The 27022-nt window shown below is 37.6% G+C and overlaps 1 protein-coding gene across 4 annotated transcripts in view; it reads left to right on the top strand.

Moving 5' to 3' along the window:
* LCLAT1 (lysocardiolipin acyltransferase 1) overlaps positions 1-27022 on the top strand; it is a 178778-nt gene that overhangs the window by 32793 nt on the left and 118963 nt on the right. The window contains exon 2 of one of the 4 annotated variants that reach the window (XM_081796975.1): positions 14584-14673. The exons of 2 other annotated variants lie outside the window; for them this stretch is intronic. Coding sequence is in view for 1 of the 2 variants with exons in the window: in XM_081796972.1 (XP_081653098.1) it covers positions 19656-19675 (20 nt within the window). In the remaining variant the exon portion in view is untranslated. Of the gene's footprint in view, positions 1-14583; positions 14674-19617; positions 19676-27022 lie in introns of those variants that run through there. One more of the 4 variants, XM_081796972.1, reaches the window with a different exon arrangement.

Here is a 27022-nt window from a genome sequence, read left to right as displayed (position 1 = left end):
TTCCAGGCATGTTATAATTAGTACTGGCTACAACTTAATCCTAAAATGTGTATGAGAAATTTAATAATATCTTTTTTTTTTTTAAGATTTTATTTATTTGACAGAGAGAGACAGAGAGGGAACACAAGCAGGGGGAACAGCAGAGGGAGAGGGAGAAGCAGGATCCCCACTGAGCAGGGAGGCCGATGCGGCACTCGATCCCAGGACCCCGGGATCATGACCTGAGCCGAAGGCAGACGCTTATCGACTGAGCCACCCAGGCGCCCCGAAATTTAATAATATCTTATAAGCACTCCTTCCATTAAATGAAAGCAAGTAGAAATTATTTGAATATTTAAAAAATCCTGTTTTTTCATAACAGTGTGGAAAAGCTAGTATGGCTACTTAAAAAGAAGTTAATACGTTGCCTGCTTGGTCCTGTCACTGGGAATGATATAACTTATGTTTTGCAGACACATGATCTTATATACCACGACAGCTCATTCATAAATTCTCTTGAATGCATTAATGCAGTTACCCAGACGAAAAGTATTGTTGTAGGATCTACTTTCCAAATGTGATTGTCCTGCCAGTTCAGGCCCACTGCACTGACCAACACATAGACTTGCTTAAATTCTAAGAACAGGGTAGTTTGGATTATAGGAAATTGTTCAGGAGACTTGTTAAGAAGCATCTTCTCTGGAGTAAGATACATCTGGGGTCTCAGTTTTTTAATCTCTGTGTTATCAAAAATAAGGCAAGTCTGAAAAAACTGTCACAGCCAAAAGGAGCCTAGGGAGACATGATGACTAAATATAATATGGTATCCTGATGGGATCCTGAAACAGAAGAAAGACATTAGATAAATACTAAGGAAATTTAAATAAAGTCTAGATTTTAGTTGATAAAAATGTACCTATTGGTTCATTAATTGTGGTAAATGTACCATACTAACATAAGATATTAATAATGGGGGAAACTAGCTATGGGGTATATGGGAGTTCTATACTATCAATATAATTGTGTAAATTTAAAACTTCTAAAGCAAAAAGTTTATTAAAAAAACGTGGGGTAGGAAATATTTTTATAGACATTGTTGGAAAATACAGCCCATCACACTTTTAGGACTCTGGAGGATCTCAGTTTCCTTATCTTTAAAATGGGGTTATGATAGTACTTCCCTCCATAGGGTTGTTGTGTGGATTAAATGAGGTAATGCAAGTGCCTGGCATACTGTCTGGCATGGTAAATGCTCAACAAATGCTATTAAACAGTAATGAATGATGACAACTCATTTAAAAATTTTTTAAATGTCTGCATAAGAAAAAAGCATATTCATATTTGATGGAGTTGGAAGAAGTTTGGCTTTGCCAAATTAGAATTAATTTAAGGCCTAACCACTTTGAACCTGAACTACTATATCATCCATCCTTAATTTTTTCTGCAGTTTGTCCCTGCCTCCTCCATGTAGTAGTTGGAATTGGCAACACTAAATGTGCATGTGTTTTAAAATGTAATCGCATATTCTTACAGAATTTTGGAGATTCCCGGTTGCTTTAATTTGAATTTAAAACTGAAACCCTTAATGGATTTTAAAGGCAATTCTGCTTTCCTTTTCTCAAGCCTGGAAGACCATAGACATGGGAAAGAATATTGAACAAGGAATTAGGAGACCTCACTTTTAGCCCCAAGTCTGGCTTTAAATATAGGTTTGGGGCAGTTTCTTTCACCTTTAGAAACTTAGTTTTCTAATTGGTAAAATAGGAGATTGGACTAAATGATTTGTAGTTGTGAAGTTGACTTACATTGACATCCAGTTGAGAAGTGCACTCAGAGCTCTTTGGGAGGCTTTACTCTTCCAGGGTTGCCTCACAAGAAAATTGTCCTTGCCTTGTGTTTACATCTCAGTTTCAATCAACTGTATATTACTCTGCTTGATGATTCATTATATTCTCTATAGCGGGCCCCACGTGACTCCTTAATTGCTTTAAAACCTCAAACCTGCTTTCCAAGTTTGAAGATTTGTTGCTATTCGTTGAGGATAATCACTAGAATGCGCTAAAGGTTTTGTAGGGATTTCTTGAAAAGGAGTTGGAAAAATATTTTAAGTATAGCATAGTTGGAATAAGTATTAGAGCCTCCCAAGTCCGTCTTTTTGAAGCATACAGGCCTCATTTGGAAATAATGACTTCTCATATTTCCTTTTAAGTTGATTTACTTTATGGGACTTCCATTGTACTCTGTGACCCTAGATTTGAGACTATTTTAAATTTTCAGTGTTTACTCAATGTCATATAACTGTTAGATTTTCTAATAACCAATATTTTTTATTGTCATTTTAAGATAGTAGCACTAGAAGAGTATGATAGGCAAGAGCTGTGTTTGTGCAGAATAAAATCCCTAGTGTACATCTAGTTTCTGTTTCTTTGTCCATGAGCTTAAGGGAAAGCTAAAGCTTACCCATACATTTAATCTCAGCCATCAAATTTAATATGACTAAAACTGGTATGATCAGCATGTTTAAGTATGTGTATGTCTAAGTACATATGAGTAACATATTTGCCAGATAGTTTTTAAAAAGTGATTTCATTTTTAAATAATTAAACTGAAGTATTTATCAAATACGATTTCATTTTTTCAAATGTGTGGTAAGTTAAATTTTAGCCAGCTGAAATTCTATTTGTAGAAATAATTTTGCCACAGTAATGGTACGTGTGTGTTAAATTTTTAAAGAGCAGTAACTCTCAGTTAAGCAGAAAGTTCTTTAGAATCTGACAAATTATCCAAACTAACAGACTGCTATGTGGTAGAAGTATTTTTTGATAATAATTTGACTTAGGCTGATCTTTCTCCAATAAATACTTGAATATTTTCCATGGAAAGCATTGTGGTAAGAGATACATATGACTACTGGAAACCATTAACTTTAGAAATTATCAGCAGATGTTTTCCTTGCATGGTTGATTTCATTTAGTTTGGTCACTCCTTAGCTTAATAATTCTAAACTAACTGGAAAGATGCATGGCTAACATTTGCACAAATGTTTGGAACTTACTGAGGCATATAGCAGGTTTCCAAGAAATGGAATTTGCACCTTTTATATTTCTCTAACAGGTTTTTTTTTTTCTCTTTATTTTTAAGGAGGTATGCTGTGCAGTGTCATCTTTTTTCAAACCTTGCCATTTGTGGTATATAGGGGATAAGGTAGAAAAAGTGATTTTTTATAGAAGTTTGGTTTTATTAGAGGCTAATAAAAATTAGCTTTCTGTCTTTAATAAGCACATATTTCCATTGGTCATAAGTAGTTCTAAGGGTTTGCTTTCTTTAGTGTTGAACACTCTTTTATTCTAAATAAAATTCTTATTTTTATCTCCTAGTTGAATGATGACATTTGAATTTCTCTAGCAAAAAGAGAATTTTACTTTCTTTATTGCTATTTTTAATGGTATCTAACATTCCCCCCAGTCTATGTTAAATAATTAGAATAGTGTATTATATCATTTTTAGATGAAAAGTAGTTATTTTAGAAAAGGAAATTTTGAGTTAATTCTATAGTAGATTGTTTTTTAGTTTGCCAATTTATTGCTTTCTTAAGCCCCCATTTTTGAGTTTAATATTTGTCATATATATTTATATATTAGTTTGAAGTTTAAACTCTTATGGCTATTTAGGAGTACTAAGTCTTTTCTAATTTGTTAGAAAATATTAAGCATTAAAATTATATAATGAACTGGAAAGTGCAAGTAAAATCCCCATTGCCTACAAGGCAGAGACTATATTTGTTATAGTCAGGAAAGGGCATTATCTTAGAACTATTGATAGCCTTAACTGTCATGTTTAAAAGCATTTTTTAATATAAAAATTAAACCATGAAATTTTGATATCACATTTTATGTAAGTCATAGAAAATTGTATTAGAAACATGCTGTAATTAGCATTATTAACGGGTTATCTACTTGTACTTGTTTTTTTCACTTCGCTGTAGATTGGTAGAAACTTTGACATCTATTGGGATTCGTCTTCAGTTTACATTTGGGAGCCATTGATCTAACCAACCTTGTCTTCTCTCACCACTCTTCAGAAATAGCCAGCCTTGTCCTCTCGCTCTTCTGGCCTGACTGTTGCTTAGTTTTGACTTGCTTGTTTTTGTTCATGTGGTTCCTTCGTTTCCGGTTTCATGCCACTTATCCTTCATGGTTCATTTCAAATCCTCCTTGTGGCAGAGACTCTTGTTCTTCCCCTCTTCCTGAGCCCGGAGGTAGCTCTTGGTTCCCGTGTGACTGAATTTCCCCCACTAGAATGTGAGTAGAAATGATGTGTTGCTGTTCTTGGTGCTTTTCCTCTTCTGCTGGCTGGATGTGTACCATAATGTGGAACCAGGGGGATGTGGAGCCACAGTGGAAGCAACCTGGATCCCTGAATGACTGTGTGGAAGAGAGTTGTCTGCCAGCCTGAACCTTCCTCCCTACCTCCTTATTACTGTATATGGAAGAAATAAACTAGTGTGGGAAGCCATTGCACATTGGTTCTGTTGTTACCTTGGTTTCACGGACTCTGATAACCCTACTTCCTCTAGGAGCCAGTTTCTGACTATTCCAGTTCACATAGATTATTGTTTTTTCTCCCCACATTCTATGGTGTTTAGAAGGTGTTTGCTATTCACATATTTTTTTAAAAAATGAGAAACAAAAGCAGAAAAACAAAGGTAGCATTTATTTAATTTGTGCACGACTGGCTCACACATACTGTAGGCTTTTGGAAGAAAATGACTGTCTTATATTTCTTTGATATTCTCCATGGTACACAGGTTAGGCATTTAGTAAAGGCCTCAAGGAATGAAAACTTCGGAACAAATCTTTAAATGTGGCATAGATATTGGCATCTGCAATGGTGTTAAATTAGTTAACTTCATTTATTTTGGTTTTCTCTAGTTAGACTTTTATTTTAAAGGAAAAAAATGTTGGGGCGCCTGGGTAGCTCAGTCGGTTAAGCGTCTGCCTTCGGCTCGGGTCATGATCCCAGGGTCCTGGGATCGAGCCCTCATTGGGCTTCCTGCTCAGCAGGGAGTCTGCTTCTCCCTCTGCCTCTGCCTGCTGCTCTGCCTGCTTGTGCTCTTTCTCTGTCAAATAAATAAATAAAAATCTTTAAAAAAAATAAATAAAGGAGAAAAATGTTACAGAGAACCCATAATTTAATAAATTAGAACAAAGGTCTTACAAGCTAGTGAAATTTGTAGTAGTGAAGCTACTTCCGTTGCTCTCCTCTCCCTCCCCTTTTCCCTCTATAATCGTTAAACTTTTACAGCAGGGTCATGTTCTAGGCCCAGTAAGACAACAATCATTACCCCCTTTGGAGTTTACAGACAATAAACAGCAAACGTTTGGAATGCTAAATGTGATCAGTATCTAGAGAAAAACAAAGTGGGGGGTAGGGGCTGAGGGTGCGGGCAGCAGGTGAGATGATGCTCGAAGTGTGTGTTGGCGTGGGCGTGGTGTTATAGTGTTCAGTTGGGTGTCAGGGAAGACCTTTCTGGGAAAGTGACCTTTGGGTTAAGGTCACTTAACCCTTAAGGTCTTAAGTCACTTAAGGTCTATTCACCAGGTGAATAGAAATGATGTGGCCAACTGGAAAAAGAGTGAGTGAATAGACCACAAGTGCTCTTCAGCCTGGGGTAAGAGTGATGAAACTGTTCTAAAATTGACTGTGTGATGTTGCATCACTCTGTGCGTGAATGTTGTATATGTGAATTATATCTCAGTAAAGTGGTTAAAAAGAAAACATCAGAGCTTTAGAGGTCTTCAACATCAACCCAGGGAGAAACCCTTCTCCTTACTGCTGTCTTTAGAAATGTTCGGCTGTAGAGTAGTAGTTACTACCGTAAATCACACGAACTACATTCCAGTCAGACCCAGATACTGTGTGAAGCACAATAATCATTATGAATATTAGTAAATTCGTATCAGAATACTTTGGCCGTAAGTTTTTAAAAATCCCAACACTAAAATCTGGTCATGTATGTGCACTTTTATGGTTTGCTTCTAAAGTGATAGTTGATTATTGTCCCTTTAATAATAACTTGGGGGGAAAAGGTAATGTCGGCTTTGTGCTCAGTAATGACCGATCTGGGGATGGAGACTGTGCTGACTTTGCAGGGCAGTTGCCTGAGAGTTCTGCTTTTAGAATCATGCTTGCTTTCTGTTTGCTTTTGATGGTTTATATTCAGAACAGCCTGATTGTAGTAGGCTGTCTCCCTGGATCTTGCTTTTTCAGATCCTGGCTCTTAGATACTATCTTTCATTTTTTTTCCTCTGGAAATAATCTTTAACATATTGTTTCCTTTGTATCACAAGTTCACTTAGATCCCACCCACCTAGGCAGCATGGATTTAGATCTTTCCTCTTAGATACTTAGAATCTTAGAGCTAGAAAGTTCAGAGTTAATAGATCTATAGTCAGTGCAAAGATTGTATTAGATTCTTACCAGTCCTTAATTCTGTCCTTGAGGTCTTTCCAATACCATGAGTGTATTTCCATGAGGAATTTAACAAATAATGCTCATAAAGCAGCTTCTGTTGACCCTAAGGAGATTCTTTAGATTCTGTTACAATGTTTAAAATTATAGACTTGGGCGCCTGGGTGGCTCAGTTGGTTGAGCGACTGCCTTCGGCTCAGGTCATGATCCTGGAGTCCCTGGATCGAGTCCCGCATCAGGCTCACTGCTCAGCAAGGAACCTGCTTCTCCCTCTGACCCTCCCCCCTCTCATGTGCTCTCTCTCTCTCGTTCTGTCTCAAAAAAAAAAAAAATCTTTAAAAAATAAATAAATAAAATTATAGACTTAAAATTTGTATCTTATTAAAAAAATCATCAAATCATTTTTCTCAGTGTGTAATTACTCTTTGCCAGAGGACCAGTTTTCCTTTGTGCTGATTAAATTATCAAATCACTCTGTTGTCGAGTTGAGAACAGTTGACCTCCCGTGTAGTTCTAGGCCTGGCTGTCCTACTAACTCACTCCGTGACCTTGGCAAGTAGCTTAATCTGACCAAAGACAAAACTTGTATTTCAGAGGTAGATTTGGTAAATGGTAGATTTGATAAGCAGGACTCCCCCCGCCCCCCATGAAGGGATTTTATGCAGAGGATACAACTCACAAGGTGTGAGTAAAATGACAGAAAACAAATGAAATGTTACGTGTTTTACCTTCCAGGACCCTGTGTGGAGGAAGGGAGGAAGGGGAGGAATCCCCACTGCAAGAAGGAGTGCCCTTCACAGCTTCTTACCGCACAGCCCGGTGCAGTGGGGAAAGAACCAGCTCTGTGTCAAATGGCTCTAGGTAGAAAGGGCAGTTCTGCCCCGCAGGTCTTTGTAAGACGCGGGTGGGGAGTGCTCTGTAAAGTCAGCCTGGTCTGAAGAGAGCCATTCAAGGCTCTGGCTGCTTATGTACAGGGAAACCCACTGTTGCTCTTAAAACATTGCAAAAAGGTGGTCATACACTTATCTTTCCAATGAAGCATTTGTATCTAAATTCATACAGATGCATCTTAATCTGGCTACTGTCACTCAGCTTTTAATAACAACAGTAACAACCAGTATTTTACTAAGTATATGCTATGCACCAGTTGCTGCCGCAAGCACTTTACATGTGGTAACTCACCTGATTTTAAACAACATCCCTTTGACCTGTGGGTACTGCTGTTACCCCTATTTTTACAATTGCGGAAGTAACAGGTTGGAAGTTTCACAATTATTAAGTGGCAAAGCTGGGATTCAAACCCACAGCCTGTCTGACCACAGGCTTCGGTTAATTTAGGGGCAAGCCTGATGCAGAAGAGGAGTAAGTTTTATTGTAGGAGGCCTAGGACTCAAAAATGAATGAAAAAATGAATGCAGAGTATCTTAATCATTTATTTTATTTTTTTAAAGATTTTATTTATTTATTTGACAGAGAGACAGCGAGAGCAGGAACACAAGCAGGGGGACTGGGAGAGGGAGAGCAGGCTTCCCGCTGAGCAGGGAGCCCGATGCGGGGTTCCATCCCAGGACCCCGGGACTATGACCTGAGCCGAAGGCAGACGCTTAGCGACTGAGCCACCCAGGCACCCCTCTTAATCATTTATTTTAAGATTGATCACATTGAAATGATAATTTATGTATATATTGGGTTAAATCTTTTTAAGATTAATTTTGTCTGTTTTTCTTTACATTTTAAGTGTGGCTACTAGAAGATTTCAGATTACATACATGGCTCACATTATTTTTCTATCAGGCAGTACTATTGTAGAGAGTCCTAAATGAGAGAAAGAAGGTGTGGTTACTATGGGTAGGAGACTGACTAGTGAAGTAGACAGGAGTGGTAGTGCATATCTGGTAAACCTAAGTGCATTGGTAAGTATATTGTCTCCCACTTAGCTATGGATGATGAATATATATTTGTTATAATAAGTTAAACTTTATCATATTTGGTAAAGTAAATGAGTGGAAAGAACAGATATGTTTGTACCATGTATAATACAGTAGCATATTCATTGAGCATTTAAATATACCAGCCACTTGTCTAAGCACTTGACATATGTTAACTCAATACCGGTAGTGACACCACCAGGCAGGTTCTATCGTTCCTGATCCGAGGCACCGTGAGGTTCAGCTTCTTGCTTAAGGCCACACAGTATAGCGCATAAGGAGTTAGTGCTCGTCTATACAATTTAACTTCGGAGACTGTGCTCTTAACCATTGTGGTGCGACGGTATCCCCTGCTTTTTGAAAGTTCATGTTATATCACCTTACTTTTACCAAAGACCTACATTAGTACCTGTTTTTGCTAGCTGAAAGAAATCAAAAGAAGTTTGCGTTCAGCATTTGTTTGGCGGCGCACCCTTACAGAGGCAGCGGGCACCCCCAAGCAGTGAATGTAGCGCCACCAAGCTCCTTTCCGGGGAACTACACTCAGCATCTCAGTCTCAAGCCGCCATGGCTTTGAAGTGTGTCTGAGCATCTGTGCTTTTTCTCGATTTACTTTGCGCATCTGTTAGCAAGATGTGTCTTGAGGTATCAAAAAAGCCTGAGAGAGGTTATTTTTTGGCTATGGGAATGCTCAAAAATATTTTCATAATGAAGTAATGGTAATTACTTCTTCACTTTATGCCATTTTGGCTTATGAAAGGTTTCATAGGAAAGTTGTACTTTCAGGTGTGGGAGGGAGACTTGTATTGCCTCTTTAAGCTGTACGACCTTATGATTTGCTGGTATTTTTTAATCTTATGCTTTAGTGTGGTAGTGTGTACATGGATAACCCACTGGAATTTTTTTTCCAGCTTAACAGGTGGCCTTCGTGTCAGCTTGTATTTATAATTTGTAGATTTGTTTTTTAATTTCCTAAAAGTGAATGATTTTTGTTTACATTTTCCATTTGCAAGGTTGGTTGTTTATACCTTAATTTTAGCCTGTTAATTGCATTTGTGGTAGTGCTCCATACGTTTTGTATATTATAAAAGATCTGCCTGGACTTTCAGGGGAGAAACGTATATGGACAAATTAAAAAAAAAATAAGCTTTTAATAATTTAAATGTGTGGTATCAAAAGGAAATACAGGAATTTGGGTTTTCTCTGCCTAGAAGCTATCATTGAGATGTTAGCCTTAGGGAAGATAACATGTTTTAAAAGTTTTTATTCTCAAGGGAAAAGTGTAATACTGTGTCTAGGCTAAACATACATTAGGTATTTATATCACATATGTCACAAATATATTTAAGTATCATCCTAAGTTAGTTTGTAACCTAAAATAAAAAAGAAATATTTTTTTCTGGCTATCAACTAGGAATGCAATGCTGTGGATGATACAAGCGCAGATGTCACAAGTCTGTCCTGTGGAAATAAGACATACATGCAAAAAAGAAGTAAATCCAGTTCAATAAAATAACACTATGGGGGCACCTGGGTGGCTCAGATGGTTAAGTGTCTGCCTTTGGCTCGGGTCATGATCCCAGGGTCCTGGGATCAAGCCCCACATCAGGCTCCCTGCTCAGTGGGGAGCCTGCTTCTCCCTCCTCTTCTCCCTCTGTCCCTCCCCCCAGTCATGCTCGCTCACTCAGTCTCTCTAGTAAATAAATAAAATCTTTAAAAAACAACAACAACAAAATAACACTATGTATATCATGAATGGACAAAAGTTTTATAGGAGTTCTGAGGAAAGGCAGAAACTGTTTTGAACTAGTAGTTTGGGAAGGGTTGCTGGAGGAGGAGAGAATTGAGCTGTCTTGTAGGGTGAGTCATTTCCTTACATGGAGTGTAGAGGGTGTAATTTAGACATGAGGAGGTACACGTTGGGCTTAGGGGAACAGGGAGAGTTCAGCTTGTGGCTAAAGTGAAGTGTGTAGGAAGCTGAATACTCAGGGAAATTTTGAAAAATTAATTTGGGCTGGATCAGAAAAGACCTTGAATTCTAGGTGGAAGAATTTGAATTTCTTAAGAAGTTCAGACTTTTAGGGGAGACAGAAATCTTTGGCTATGTGATCATTTATCCTTAAGTTACTACTTATGTGATAGACATCCCTAATAAGTTATATTCTTGACTTAACATGGTAGATGTTTTTAGTTGTTGGTACCGAGAAATACTGAAGAGCTTGCTTTCTTGGTTACTAGTCAAATCCAGTGTATCAAATTGGCTTGTTAGCACCGTCTCAGACTTCTTGGTTGGAAAAATTTTGTTTCACATAGCAAATACTTGACAGTTGTCTGTTTTTAGAGATGACAAATCAGTATTTTGCACTGACTGTTAATTTCATTTAAATTTCCATATGCTGTGAATTTATACCCTTATTACAGGCACACTAAAACGTGCTCTTATTTTAAAACTCTGGCTTATCTTTGCTCCATTGTCTCATTAGCCCAGCAATTGCGGGCTGCTTTGTTTAACCTGCTGACTCCATGTTCTTTTTTCATAAAATTGGAAAGATCTTGGCCTCTCAGGGGTGGGGAGATTGTTCAGTGAGATTAGACAGTTTATAAAGAGAATGCAGTAACCTTTGGAGACATTGGATGTATATACTTAGTAAATTTTCTCTCCCTCCTTCCTGATTTTGAAATGGTTGTGACTAGAGATTTCTTATTACATATATGCTTTAAATATAGGCTTTTGTGTAGCAGAATTCAAAGAAATTTGGAAGGTGTGTACTTTTGTAAAATCTGACTTATTATAATAACTTGAATTTTTTAAATGTTGATATACCGGGGCGCCTGGGTGGCTCAGTTGGTTAAGCGTCTGCCTTCGGCTCAGGTCATGATCCCAGGGGTCTGGGATCGAGCCCTGCATCAGGCTCCCTGCTCAGCGGGAAGCCTGCCTTTCTCCCTCTCCCACTCCCCCTGCTTGTGTTCCTTCTATGCTGTCTCTCTCTGTCAAAAAATAAATAAAATCTTTAAAAAAAATGTTGATATACCAAGAGAACTTACTGATGTTTTATTAAAGATAAATTTGTAGTTGTTTAATTAGAATCTCCATAAAACCCTGAACTATCAAAGGACTAAGGTGTTTCTACAAAGTTATTTTATGAACTAAAAGCATACTCTTTGGCATTGAAAGGAAATGCATCTTAAATTTTACATATGGCAATTTAAGTAACCAAACAAATGAGTACAGGGAAAAGAGAGGGAGAGAGGAAAAACCAAGAAACAGACTCATAACTATAGAGAACACACTTATGGTCACCAGAGGGGAGGTGGGTAAGGGGATGGGTGAAATAGGTGATGGGGATTCAGGAGTGCACTTGCTGTGAGGAACACCAGGTAATGTATCGAAGTGTTGAATCACTACATTGTACACCTGAAACTAATATTACACTGTATGTTAACTAACAGGAATTTGAATAAAAACAAAAAAGCCCCCAAAAACAAAAGAAAAGGGGGTGCCTGGCACCTGACTCTTGATTTCAGCTCAGGTCTTGATCTCAGGGTCATGAGTTCAAGTCCCATGTTGGGCTCCACACTGGGAATGGAGAATGGAGCCTACTTTAAAAAAAAAAAAAAAAAAAAGAAAGGAAATGCAGTTCAGGAGAAATATTCTTTATCAACCATTTTCTGCATCATGTTGTTAAGGAAATGCAGTTAAACTTTTTTTAAGTTGCCTTTTTTTCTTTTGGTGTACATATGTGGATGTTAATGTAGGTCTAGATTTGTGTAACCCCCATCACAATTAGGAAACAGAAGAGTTCCATCACTCCAAAAAACTCCCTTGTGCTACCCCTTTATAGTCACATCCTTTCCCTCACCCCTGGCAACCACTGCTCTCTTTTCCATTTCTTCCTTAATGGATAGATTAGTGGAGGCTATCACATGATAAATATCTTACCAAATATGATATCAACTAAGATAAAATATGAGAAACATCAAGTAAGATAATGTATGTGAAAGTGCTTGGCAGATAGAGGCATCAGGTACTTAATAAAAAACCGCTTCATACTGAATATTAGGTCAATAGGTGAGGCTTAACTGGAGTCTTCTATAGAGTCAACTTTGTGTAATCTTTAACAACTTTTTTTCTCGTTGCTTAGAGGCTTTTAGGCTTATTTTTGAAAGGCTTTGTTCCATAGCATCCTGATTGCTGGAAATCTCTGTTATTTAATGTCTTTTAACCTCCTGTTCCTCAGAAAAAGTGAACAATAATATCTACCTTGAAGAGTTGTTAAAATGTGATGATACATATGAATATAAATACATAGGCACACGTGTATTTATGTGTGGCTTGGCCCAAAGTAGGTTTCCCTGTCAATATTTTAAGATTATATTTTATAAATAATATAGTTCACAGTTACTTTTAGGATAGTTTGGTAATGAAATATCATGTCGTCTTGATATCTAGATGCTCCACCCACCCCCTCAACCGAAGCTTTTAGAGTGGGAAGGTTGATTCTCAAAGCATTATCTTTCTGTTTTTTGGAAATGTGTCAGCAATTTCTCTGTTTTGGTTTGGAGGGAGGAGTACCCAAATCTATTTAACTTTATCATAATATTTCAGGGTTCATTTCACATTATGCCCATTTCATAAAATGTGATTTTTGAAATTGATGATTGGGACGTATGGGCTGAATCTTTGCTAACCCCAGGACTTCCTTTTCAATTCATATTTCTTTTTTTTTTTTTTAAGATTTTATTTATTTATTTGAGAGAGAGACTGAGATAGAGAGAGCATGAGAGGGGGGAGGGTCAGAGGGAGAAGCAGACCCCCTGCTGAGCAGGGAGCCCGATGCGGGACTCGATCCCGGGACTCCAGGATCATGACCTGAGCCGAAGGCAGTCGCTTAACCAACTGAGCCACCCAGGTGCCCGAATTCATATTTCTAAGCCCCTAATGTAATAGTGATTTTTGGAGATGTTTTAATCTTTTTCTTAAAAGTGAAGTACAAAGTATTCTGATATATAACATCCTGGGCAGTAGGATATAATTGCTTTCCCACAAATTTAATTATTTAACCAAGCGCAGAAGCAGATTTAGAAGTTTCTGTTCTTGCCCACAAGTCCTCATGTATGCTGTCTTTATCACTATTCTTTGTCTTATTATTAGTGTTCAAAATATTAATAGAATCAGTAAATTATAGAACTGGAAAGAACCTTTGAGATCTTCTAGTCAATTAATTCCTAATTCTATCTAACCCAAAGCCCCCTTTTTCGTAATAAATATTTTGTAATACTCTTTAGTGTCCTGAGATAAAATTAATAGTTAATGAAAGTTTTTTACTCACATAATTAGAATAAATCAATATAATTCCCTAACTGTAATATAAAGGAAAATAATTTAAAACATAATATGAGGTATGATTATTCCACAAGACAAAACTAAAAAACCCCGCAGAAAACAGCTCAACAGATTTCTAAAATGCCCTTAAAGGCATGCACTGCCCCAGGGAGAACCGTGATCCAGACCCAGTCTTCTCTTATCATAGGTAAAGAAAATGAGGGGCAGAGTGAAGGGGCAGAGGGCAGTGTTGGACAGAGCTTGGTGTTACTTTTGCAGAATGACAAAGAGTGTGGTTACTAGTAGAGCTTGAACAGGAATCCCAGGTTTTGTGAGTTGCTCTGCTGCTCTTGTTGCTCATTACTTTTAAGAGGAGAATGAGCCCAATAGTATAGTTAGTAGGTAAAAACTTTGCTTCGTGGTTTTTCTAAAAATTTGTATGAAAACATTTTTCATTTTTAAATGAGGTAGTGAACTGCATATTTTTTTTTTTTAAAGATTTTATTTATTTATTAGACAGAGAGACAGCTAGAGAGGGAACACAAGCAGGGGGAGTGGGAGAGGGAGAAGCAGGCTTTCAGCCGAGCAGGGAGCCCGATGCGGGGCTCGATCCCAGGACCCTGGAATCATGACCTGAGCCGAAGGCAGATGCTTAACGACTGAGCCACCCAGGCGCCCCAAACTGCATATTATTCTTGACTTGTTGCTTGCTGTAGAGGTACACAGATATATAGGTAATAGATACGCGGACTTGTGTGTAATACCGGGAGGACATCCTGTAGGTTCAGAGATACTGCCAGAGCTCCCGTTTTCTGGCTTTTTGGCCTTGGGCACAAACCTGTCTTTTCATCTGTAAAATTCCTACCTTTTCTTTCTCACAAGGGCCAAATGAAAGGGTGTCAAGGGAAGTGGTAAACTGTATAGCAGATGCAGTGGATCCCTGCTAAAAGCCTCGCATCCTCCTCCTCCAAGGTTATAGAGAATACAGTCCTTTTTTAATACCCTGCAGTTGGTATATTACCATAATAAATACTCTGATATGAATCTTATTTCAGTTCCTTGAACCCAACAAACACCTACCTGCCTTCGAGACCTGGGATGCCACACATTTGCCCTCCCCAGCTCCTGTCTCTACCTGCTTGCTCATCCGCTTGTGTACACACACACACACACACACAGCCAAAACCAAAGGTTTCGTAACCTTTATTACAATATCATTTGTTTACTTTTTTGAGTATTGATTTCCCCCACTGGATTGTGGGTTCCATGAGAATTTTGTATTCTGCCCTATGTGCTTGTGTTGTAGGTAAAAGTGATATTTCCAAAATATAGTCAAATTGACACTCAGGGAAGATGTGTTGTCTTTATCCTCCAGTCGCAACCCTCTCTAAAATAATCTGGTGTTTCCAGAGGTGCTTGCAGTAGAACACGATAGGAAGCAGTCCCAGCACCAACTAGTTCAAGTTTCTTTGTACTGTGTCATTTAGTTTCTTTTCTTTTCTTTCTTTCTTTTTTTTTTAAGATTTTATTTATTTATTTATTTTAGAGAGAGAGCATGAGTGGGGGTAGGGACAGAGAGAGAGAGAGAGAAAATCTCAAGCTAAGCGCGGGGCTGGATCTCATGAGCAGAAATCAAGAGTTGGATGCCTAACCAGCTGCACCATCCAGGCGCCCCTGTGTCATTTAATTTCTTGAGGGAGCAGTGTCCCCTGTAACTTCTAGAATGTTGCTTCTGAAGTATTATGTGGAATTCTGTAATAATTAAACTGATACTTTTGACTTTAGATTATACACTGAGTTCTTTTTTCATCAAGATTGCAGGTAATCAAGGGTAATTATGTTACAGAGGAAAAACTGAGATTTTGTTTATTTCGTGGTAGGCTTTGCATTAAGAACTAATACTTTGGTAGAGTTTTGTTAAGCATCTGAAAGGCATTATTACTCTTCTGTGCATATTTTTATTTTAAGTAGAGTGTAACTTAACTCTTTCCTGGCAGCCTTCTGACTTTGTAATTTTTTTCTTTTTCTTTTTTGGACTCCATGCTTGTGCTTAAGTGCAACAATTTCATTTCTTATTGTTGATTTCCTGAATATGTGTTCGTGAATCTTTCCTTACACTCAGCAGCTTTGCCTCATTAATTTAAATATGGCTTTGTTTTGTTGCTCTTACGCTTATTTTGTTTCTCCTTTTTCTTAAAGCCTTGTTGACCATATTCTTCACAACCCCATTTCAGTGCTGCTAACTTAGGGTGCTCATGTTAGTGGGTATCTGTTACTTTGATACTGTTTTGGAGACTATATAGGTGTTTTTCTCTGCCTGGACTGTAGATTTTCCCCTTTCTTTTATAGTCTGGCATTTGTCCTATGCAAATGTAAAGTGGTTAATTGGAAAGAGCACACACTTTAGGGTTAAATGAATGCAGGTTTAAATCCTAGCTCTGCTACCTGCCAGTTAAAGTTGGGCATGGTTGAATGTTTCTGAGCTCACTTTCTTCAACCGTAAAAAGGGTATACTTTTACCTACTTTTCAGAATTGTGAGATAAGGAATATTGTATGTAAAGCATTTGTTAGAGTATTTCTCTCCTGTGTCTTTTAATAGTCTCTGAAAAAAGGCAGAGTGGAATAGAGGAAAGACCAAACTGAGAGTGAGAAGTCCTGGCCTGCCCTAAGGCCCCTTTTGCCTCGAAGATTATATGAGTCTGTGACTGAGGTGAGGTCGTCTGAAGAGAAAATAAACCATTAGGCAGTATAGATGGGGAGTTCGCTTAGCAGTAAGGAAAAGCGATCTGGATCTCTGTTGCCTCATCTGAGATAAGGGTTTGCTTGGGCCACTGGTTCCAAACGACGTTCTTTAATATCCTTTAGAACAGAGAGGTCCAGATGAAGGTGAGGAGTGAGGTCTGGGGGGACCTGGGGGGTGGGGACAACCCTGAACCACAGCTGTTCTGCTGTGTTTTACATGAGACCTTTTGGTGAGATTTTTGAATGAAGGGTCCTATGGCCAAAAAGTTTCTAAACCAGTATATTAAATGATCTCTAAAGCCTCTCACAACTCTGACTTTCCATGATAGGTGATTTTATAGGTGGTGTGGTTTTTAAATTGAGTTTTCAGAGATGTCTTTCAATATTATTTTATGCATTGTACTGTTCTGAAAACTACCTCCTTCTTCATCAAATAGAGTAGTTACTTTTGTAAGTTTTAGAAATAATTTTAAAAATCCTATAAATATTAATTGCTGATCTTAAGTCTTCATGAGCTTCTGTTATCAAATATTTTTATTGGCATTCATATTAATTTCTCCACCTGTGTTTTTATTAATGGCAAGAACATGCTACATGAAACACTTTAAAATACATGGAGAGAGTTCCAAGGTCATTCTCCATCTGTTATTTATTTTGATTTTTGCAAGTCTAGGGAAAAAAAGGTCACAGAAGTAATGTTTTAATAGCAAAACAGATGTTCCAGATATTAACCCTGTAGTTATTTGTACAAAATAGACTTTTACACATGAACCAAATCTCCGTCATTTTCTTTCAGAAGAAGTTAGAAAAAATGTTTTATACATTTGTAGCATTCACTCAGAATTCCATGACATATGAATAACAGCCATGTTTATGAAATTCAGTCTGAAATACCTTGAATCAAGATTATTTGATTCCATTCATATTATAAGGTATTAAATAATAAAGATATCTCAAATATTTTTAAAACAAAGCCTGGTATGAATAAATACAAATAAAATAGTATTATGTAATATTTGTGCCTTTGCTTACAATATTTTTTGGATTTTTTGACTTCACAACTTGAAGTTTTTTTTCTAGAGTAGTGTTGTTATATGATACGATTTATCCTTGGTCCTACCTCATTACCCAGATACTTGATAAATGTGTTTCATGAATGAAAATTACACAGTATAGTTTCTTGAGAGTTAAGAATGTCTCCAGAATTCCTTTACAACAGAAGACCATTTTAGCCTGCTGTTCAGTTGTTTCTCTAAACCAGTAGTGTCTTAACTTTCTTTGAATTACAAACCCCTCTAAGACAAATTCGGGATCCTCTCTGAAGAAGAACACACATACGTAAATTAGCATACAATTTTAGGGGGTTTATGAACCTTTGAATACATTCCATGAACCATCTTTGGGTAAACTACCCTTTGTTGTGTGAAGAATAAATTGTAGAAAGGAAACATTTAATTTTTTTTTCATTTTGCTTTTATCTACTGAAAGAAAATTACTGTGAATGATAGTTGACTTTATTTGACAAAATGGTAGTGTTTTTATTCAGTGTATATTAATTTGTAAAAAGTCTGTTATTAAAGATGATAATGTAACTACACATTTTAAAAATAATGTGATCGGTTTGTGTTGTTTTTAAGAATTGTAATGTGTGAAACAGGAAGAAAAACATCTTATTCCTTGTCCAGTCAAAACACGTGTTCGATGCTGCCCTGAAACAGTGGTATTTGATACCTTCTAGTGAATACCAGTAATTTACATTAGAAAAGACAAGTTACTGATGTCAGAATATCAGCAGTTTTTACATATGAAAAGCACTGAGCCAGTGTTTCAATATTATGAAATCCCCAGTTGATGCTTCTTATTCGTGGCTGACTCTATCTTCAGTGGTTTATTATTAATGGGACCTCTCCAGTCCCTTAGTATAAGAAATCCTGGCTCCTCGTTTTTCCTTTTGAAATTATTGTTACTGGGATTTGTTTTTCATAGTGCGAAAATAAGATTTTTTGTGCACAATTTGGAAGAAAAATCATCGTCTCACTACGCAAGGATAGTCATTGGTAACATTTTGTTGTGTGTCTGTCGAGGCTTTTTTCTGTTCAGTGATTGTGCGCCCTCTGTCTAGGTTTTGATTCCCTTTTGTACTCCGGCTTTGCTTGTGTATGCTTTTTCTAATTTTTGAGGTGGTAGTTATTCTTATAATTTCTCTTTTCCTTTCCCATCCATTCATGGCTGCCAGGGTAAAATGGTTAGAGTTATTCGTGTCTTGGTAGTCTCCCAGCTAATGAACTTTTTTGTTTTGAGATAGAATCCACACACCATTACAGTTCACCCATTTCAAGAGTAGTGTACCAGCAGTGGTTTTAGACTGTTCAGTTGTGCGGCCATCACCACTGTCTAATTTCAGAGCATTCTTTTACCCCCCTAAACAAACTTCATACTCATTAGCGGTCACTCCCATGACACCTGCCTTCAGCCCTAGGGAACCACTGATCTACTTTTTATCTCTATAGATTTGCCTCTTCCGGACATTTCATATAAATGAAATCATACAATATGTGAACTTTTGTGACTGGCTTCTTTCACTGAGCATTAATATTTTCAAGGTTGTCTGTGTTGTAGCATGTATCAAGTACTTCATTTCTTTTCTTGTTGATGGCTAAACCCCTTTTGTTTAATCCCTTTATCAAATGAAGAACACATTTGGGTTGTTTCCACTTTTGGCTTATGAATGGCACTGCTATGAACATTCATGCATATGTTTTTATGTGGACATGTATTTTCATTGCACTTAGGTATATATATCTAGGAGTGGAGTTGCTGGGTTATGTGGTACTCTAACATTCTGAGGACTATAATAAGTAATTTGAACAGAAGGTAGTCTCTGGAATATCAGGTAGGAGGTATAAGAGAGTTGTACTAACCAGTCTTTCTGAAATGGTTTCATATAGTAGTGTTCCACTTAGTGTGGGTGTATGTGGTTTTAACTTTTACATCTTATAAGGAAACCTTATATAACAACAGGAAATTGTTGAAATATAGTGAGTGTGCTTGCCATTTATGCAGAAAAAGAATTAGTGGCATTTTCATTAAAAAAAAAATGCTGTTAATTCATTTTGTTTGAAATAATTTGGAAGAAACAAAACCCAATAGAAATCCTGAGACTTTGGAAGAACTTTCTCATGACTAACCCAATCACTGCACAGTGTGCACCATGAAGAATATTGTTAAGAGGTAGCCTCTTTGCCTTTCTTTTTGTCCTAGCTTGACTGACTGCTATCCTTCCTCTAAGCCCAGACGTCGTTTGCATCTTAATTCCTTCTTCTTGTTTTAGTTGGTTGCCTTAGCCATCTATGATTCTCTTCTAATGCAAAGAACCCTGAACTGGTAACTGGAGATGGACGGTCTTAGCCTAGCTCCAGCACCACTGGCTGTGCTGCTGTAAGTGCAAGTCCGGTCCCTCAACCTTTCTGCTCCCCACTTTCTTCATCAGTATAATGAGAGAATCATCTGTGAGACTGAAAGATGTTTAAAGCTTAGTAATCTTAAGTCTAGCTCTAGACTTCTAAGATTTTACAGACTGGTTGTCAAATTTACTGATTTTTCATGAATTTGGTATTTAATATGTACTTCCTTGTATCGCTTCCTTCCCTCCTTTTCAAATGTGTTCTCTCTCAACCTAGATGATACGGCCAAGGAGGGTAAAGACTCCATGGTTAATGTTTAATAATGCATATATTATTATATGAGTTTTTATTGACTGTGGAATGACTCTAATTGGTACTTATTCTCTGTTTAAATGATCAGAAGTAAATGGTCAAAATAACTTGGTAAATTTAGACAGCTATTTTAACTTTTTCCCTTTTCTGTCTTTTTAAGAGTATGCTTTTGATTAAAGTAGCCATGGTGGAAAGTCAGAAATGAACATTCTGTTTTTAGAAACTTTTAAAATAGCTGCTTTCTGCTAGAACTTTATCCTTATGAGACTTTTATGCACATATATTCATGGGCTCATATTTTGTGTATATGAAGAGTTTCAGGAAACTTCTTGCTTGCTTTCTGACAGTCTGTGTACCTCCATCGCTTAGTTCTTTGCACATTTTACTGGTTAGTTCTGTGTCTTGTGAAGAGAAAGACAAAACAGGAGCTTAAACTTCAAGTTAACAGAGATAAATGCTATAAAATAAATTGGTGGTTTTGAGTGACCTTTGGGGGGGTGCTGTGTCGTTTTAGTTTACCTGGGGTGCTTTATCATTCCTATCTCAATGTATGTTTTTAATTGTGGCTTTTAATTTGTGAAAATTTGAGTTTGAAGTATGACAAGCAGTAATGCTAAGAGGTATTTCTACCTCAACATTTAATCAGTTTTACTTTGATTATGAGATCATGCAGCAACACGCATTACTGACGTTACTGACAAGCTGACTTAACTTTGGCTACAGTGACGTTGCTGCTTTTTTCCTTCCTCCTCTTCTGTCTCCCTTTTCCCCTTCTTCCCTTTTTAAAACATGACAGAAAGGTCTGAGTGGCTCAGTTGGTTAAGCATCTGCCTTCAGCTCAGGTCATGATCCCAGCGTCCTGAGATCAAGCCCCGCATCAGGCTCCCTGCTCTGTGGGGGGACTGCTTCTCCTTCTCCCCCACTTGTGCTCTCTAGCTCTCTCTCTCTCTCTGTGCCTCTCCAATAAATAAATGAAATCTTTAAAAAAAAAAAAATTACAGAAAGGTCTGTTTCTCTTTGACTACCATCCTTAGTCACAGCCTCTTCATCTTTATGGAGATGATGATGGAAATGTTGTGTGTCCTTATAGACAGACTTAAGTGTATTTACATTTATTTATATAAACCATATAACTAGGGGTTTTTGTCCTAGGGGTTTGGTACCTTTCAGAAATGGTATCACACTCTTTTTCATTAGCAATACATCTTGGAGAACTGTTCATTTTAAGAAAATACAGCTTGACCTCATTCTTTCTACCTGCTGCATAGTGTTTCATAATGTTGGCTGCACCACGGTTTAGCCCTTCCCCCATCAGTGGACATTTATGTTTCTGATATTTTGGTTACAGACAATGCTGTGGTGAAGCATCTTTGTACATGCAGTTGAGTATTTCTCTGGGGTAAATACTGAGAAGGAATTCATGATGGCAGGCATATTCAAAATTATTATAGCTTATATGTATTATTATAACTCACTTACCAGTTTGCCCTCTAAAACTTATACTTCTTCCAGCTGTGAGAGCAAAGACACCAACAAATGATTTTTAGAATATCAAAGGCAAAACTTAGACATTTTTGCCAATCTGGTGAGAAAAAATGGTGTTTTGTTTATTTTAATTTACATTTTCCTGAGAATAGGTTGAGCATTTTTTTTAAAATTTATTTATTTTAGAGAGTACATGTGCACATGCACAAGCTGGGGGAGGGGCAGAGAGGGAGGGGAAGAGAGAAAATCTCAAGCAGACTCCCTGCTGAGCATGGAGCCCCACGTGGGGTTCTATCCCACGACCCTGAGATCACAATCCCAGCTGAAACCAAGAGTCGGGCGCTCAACTGACTGAGCCACCCAGGGGCCCTGAGCATTTCTTTAGGTGTATTGACCATTTGTATTTTCTTCCTGAGGACTGCATACATATAAATGATTACTTAGAAGGTATCTAGTTTAAATTGCTGCATATATAACAGTTTTTGGTAAATATTTCTTGGTAAATTTCATTAAAATATACATATAGAAAAGTACATAAGTCACAAATGTATAGCTCACTAAATTTTTCTAAAGTGAATACATCACATATAACCAGCACCCAAATCAAGAAACAGAGTATGACTAAAATTCTTGAAGCCCCCTCGTGTCCCTTCCAGTCATTCCTCTTGCTCTACACCTCCCAGATAACCATTAATATTACTTCTAATCTTATAAATTATTTTTTCTGGGGCGCCTGGGTGGCTCAGTCGTTAAGCGTCTGCCTTCAGCTCAGGTCATGATCCCAGCGTCCTGGGATCGAGCCCCGCATCAGGCTCTCTGCTCTGTGGGAAGCCTGCTTCTCCCTCTCCCACTCCCCCTGCTTGTGTTCCCTCTCTCACTGTGTTTCTCTCTGTCATATATAAAATCTTTAAAAAAAAAAAATTATTTTTTCTGTTTTTGAACTTTAGACATATAGAATCATACGGTATATACTCTTTGCTTTTTTCTAGGTATTAACTTTTAAATACATTTTAAGTAAAAGAATTGCATCAGGATTTAGAGAACTGTGTTTGAGTATTTACACAGATAATTTCTTCTCACTAAACTTTAATAAGAGAAAATCGTGCCATTTTAACTAGATGTCCTTGTACAGTGCTAAGAACTCTCAGTGGACCCTCTCCCCACCAAAGGGAGTTAGCAGACTTGTTTACTGAAATCCATTTGATTGTTGAAAGTTTTTCTTGCTTCATTTTGGGTAGATCTAACTGAGGTTTGACCCCATTCTGCTCTTGAACTGTCTGTTGTGTTAATCAGAATTGGTAAACTGTGGTTTTATTTCATCTAACTAAATGATCTTAACTAGAATGCTTGCTTACCTTGTACCTTCTTCGAGTGTCTGGGAGAGTAGTATTGTCTTGGGCTGCTTTAGGAAGAATGAAGCTGTAGTTTGTCTCTTTCCTGTTATTGTCTGTATCCTTTTCCCAAACAGGTAAAGGTGCCAGAGCAAACTTTATACGTTATCCTTTCAGCTTCCTCTGCCTGCCTCATGAATGCTTAGGTGATACGGAAAGGTGTTTTACATTCTGTCTCTTCAGCTTATTTTTGTTAATTTGTGTCTTTTGGTAATTTGCTTATTAAAGGAGTATACCTTTTTGTCTTCAGAGTATCTTGAACATAAATTCTTAAATTTTCTGGTGATTTCTTGACACTATAGTAGACACTATTTTTTTTTAAGTAAAATAAGTAAAGGTGAATAAGTTACCAATGGTGATAGTCTTAAATTTATTTTTTTTAAAAGATTTTATTTATTTATTTGAGAGAGAATGAGAGAGAGCACATGAGAGGGGGGAGGGTCAGAGGGAGAAGCAGACTCCCTGCCGAGCAGGGAGCCCGATGCGGGACTCGATCCAGGGACTCCAGGATCATGACCTGAGCCGAAGGCAGTCGCTTAACCAACTGAGCCACCCAGGCGCCCTTAAATTTATTTTTAATTAGTAGTCTGCTTCCTAAAAGAATTTAAAGTGATTTACAATAAAAGACAGACATGATAATACCAGTAAGAATAAAAAGATTATAAGAGGAGAAAGATAATAACAACACAAATCTTTGCTTCTAGAATTGAGTGTTAAATTTAGCCATGAGCCTCTGTCTTTTGAGACTGGAAAAGAGAACAAATACGGTTCTCATTGGGGAATTGAGCAGCAAACCATTTCATCAGGCAAGACAGATGTGTGTATGTTACTAAATTCTGAAAAATGCAGAAATGTTCATCAGAATCAGGTCATGCAAATTAACAAGCATCCAGGGATTTAAAAATTTTGTTGGATTTAAAAGAAATTAATCAGCTCATACATATTTCACTTATGTTTATGAAAGAACTAAATCAGTGTGATTGTATCTGGGTGTGAAGTGTTTATTCATCTAGCTTGCAAGAGTAGTGCATAAAGAACATTATTCTAAATGTCATTGTTGGTGAACGTATAAGTAGCCACCATGCTTAAGAAATAGAATATTGTCAGTATTAGAAGTCTCCTGTGCTCTCCCTGTGACAACTATTATCCTTTTGTGTTAGTCATTATTTTTCTTTAAAATTTTGTCACCTGTGTATATATTCCTCAATATATATGTACATATGTGTGAATATATAGGTATATATGTATACGTATATATACATAACTTGAGAGCCCCCTGGTGAAAACTTGAGAAGTAAGCATAATCTATCATTAGATGAAGGCTCCTAGAGGTGCAGAATCTCTGGGTCTGACCTGAGCATCCCAGAGCATTGACCAGATCCATTTCTGGGTAAGGTTGTGGGGAAATTCATGCATAATGAGTCCTGAAAAGACCACCGTCCACGGCTCACCATAGTCATGGCATCCGGCTGGACTCGGCAGGTACTGGCTCTCTGGTAGGAATATATTTTCTGCTCCTAAGTTCTCCATGCCCTCCCCCTGTCTCTTAGGAGTAGGTCAAAGCAGAGTACTTAAAATAGATAAAATGAGTGTCATCAACTGGCCTGCAGGAATTTTATCAGAATGTGTTCAAGAAGCCAAGTGTAGGTTAGAATCTGTGCCAAGGTTCATATGGGCATTCTGTCCTTGGCTCAAAAAGATAATTTGTTTAGGAGCGAGGAATTTGGTGATACAGCTTTCTAAGGGTCTTTCTTTTGAGTCACCCATCCCTAATTTGGACTGGACACCTTCTCTGTCTTGTGCATGATTATCATCCTAGGATCTTCCTTCATGATCATCTTGGAGATTCCCTTGACCTCTCACCTAGGTGGGATCTCTTCTTTCCCATATTTCATCTCCATTAGTCTTTATTTACTCCTTTGTTTTAGGAAGCCCATCTTCAAATAGTTTCTTGAAAAAAGATTATATGGGAGGTTGTTTTGAGGTTCTGCATGTATGATGATGATGTTCTACTATCTTTACATTTAATTGATTGATGACCAGATGGAATAATTTTCTTGAGAATTTTGTAGGCATTGTTGTTTTTATCCTGCTTCTGGTATTGCTGTTGAGATCTATTTCTACTGACAAGTCCAAAGCCAATCTAATTTTTGATCTTTTGTGACCTGTTTATATCCTCTCTAGAAGTTTTGTTAAAATGTCCTTTTGTCTCCTCTGTCCTGAAAGTGACAGTGCTGTGCCTTGGTGAGCATCTGTTATCCTAGCTTTCACCAGGCCCCATTAATGTGGAATTTGGAGAAATTTTTTGAATTATTTTATTGCTGATTTCTTCAATTCCTCGCTTCTCTCTTTTTAGCACTCGTATGGTTTGCATATGGGACCTCCTGTCTTGGTCCTCTAATACTCTACTTCCCACCTCTTTATCTTCTTGACTTTTGGGGGGGATTTCCTCAGCTTTATTTTCCAACTCTTGAGTGTTTAATTTTTGCTGAACATATTGCTATGTTGCCAACTTCCAATAGCTCGTTTATTCTCTGAATGTTTCCTTTCTTTGTTTTATTTAACAAAGAACCATGTTTTTGTTTACTAGATGCAGTATTTGTCTTTCTGAAATGTTAGTTTTCTTCTTCTTGAATAGTTTCCCTCAAGTATACTTTTTTCTTAGTCTTTAATGTCATGTTAAAGGCTTTTCTCAGATGGCTCATTATCTGCTCACAATAAAAAATAGGGGACTTAAAAAGCCAATTAGGAGCTTGTCTGTAGGTGAGGCTTCCATGAACTCTGGGCCTCACTGTAGGGTGATTTAGGTGGACCATTTATTAAGGAGCCCTCAGTGCTTCTGTATTTGATCTTTCTTCACAGTCTGGTGAGATCCCCAGATCCACCAGATCTACTGACGCTCCAGTAGCCACTCACCACATCGAATGAATGGTTCCTCGGTTGAATTAGCCACATTTCAAGTGCACGATAGCCACATATAGCATGGCTATCATACTGGACAGCACAGCTACTGAACATTTCCATCACTGCAGGAAGTTTTATTGGAGAACGCTGGAGTAGGACTGAAATCTTGTTCCCAGCCACTGGAAAGCCCAGCGAGGAAAGACTAGGTCTCAGATTCGGGATTCTCTGTGTATGGTTACTTAATCCCACTGTATATCCCCTAGTCCAGAAGCCTAATTTTACTTTCTTCAGGGTTAACTCTTTGTTACTTTTATTGCTCATTATTTACTTTTTGGCCTTTAAATCTTTCTGGTACCGGTTCCAAACTCTCCACTGTATTTTCTGGGAGTGCCCCTGGTTAGAGGTTCTTTATCTCACCTCTGTCAGTATGAACAGCGTTACGGAACCAAGTCCCTTATTTCTTTAGCTGGAAATACCGCTGATATTATTGCTACCTTACTTTTGAGGCTCTTGTTGGGATTATATGAAAATGTGAAGTGCCTATTTTAAGACACACTTGACATTATCAAAGTAGAGAGTAAGGTTCTTTTAAAATCTCAAATTTACAAATCCACTATGCATCTGACTTGCCCCACCACATGCTTATGAGGTAAGTAAAACAGAATAAAGGGCCACTGAGATTAGGATACTGGACAGTTTGACCAGATAATTATTATTACCTAAATTATTTGTTTTTTTGACCCCAGCCTTGGAGTAATCAAATTTTGAGTTTTGGCAAAATTTTTGAGTATTTACATGTTAAGGACCTTTTAGTTGCTCATGAATAATTGAATCCATAGGTGTTGAATATGTAACTACCACGAGCCTTCTGTAAAGTGCCTGGCAAATATTAGGTGCTCAAAAGGTAGGCCTTTGAGAATTTTCTCCAACCTCCCCATCTGTAAGCATACAGGTTAAGTGATGTGGTCATGATCATCAGCTCTTGTGTTGTGGAGCTGGGTTGGATGCTCTTGGCTCATAGACTGCTCTGATACCAGCATCTGTCAATGCTAGGATTTTTGCCAACAAGTTCCATGTACCTG

This window comes from Leptonychotes weddellii, chromosome 10, assembly GCF_054177405.1.
Source record: "Leptonychotes weddellii isolate Sample4059 chromosome 10, ASM5417740v2, whole genome shotgun sequence".
Lineage (NCBI taxonomy): Eukaryota > Metazoa > Chordata > Mammalia > Carnivora > Phocidae > Leptonychotes > Leptonychotes weddellii.
The sequence above is the reverse complement of the archived record's forward strand: the minus strand, read 5'-3'. Positions and strand labels throughout refer to the sequence as shown.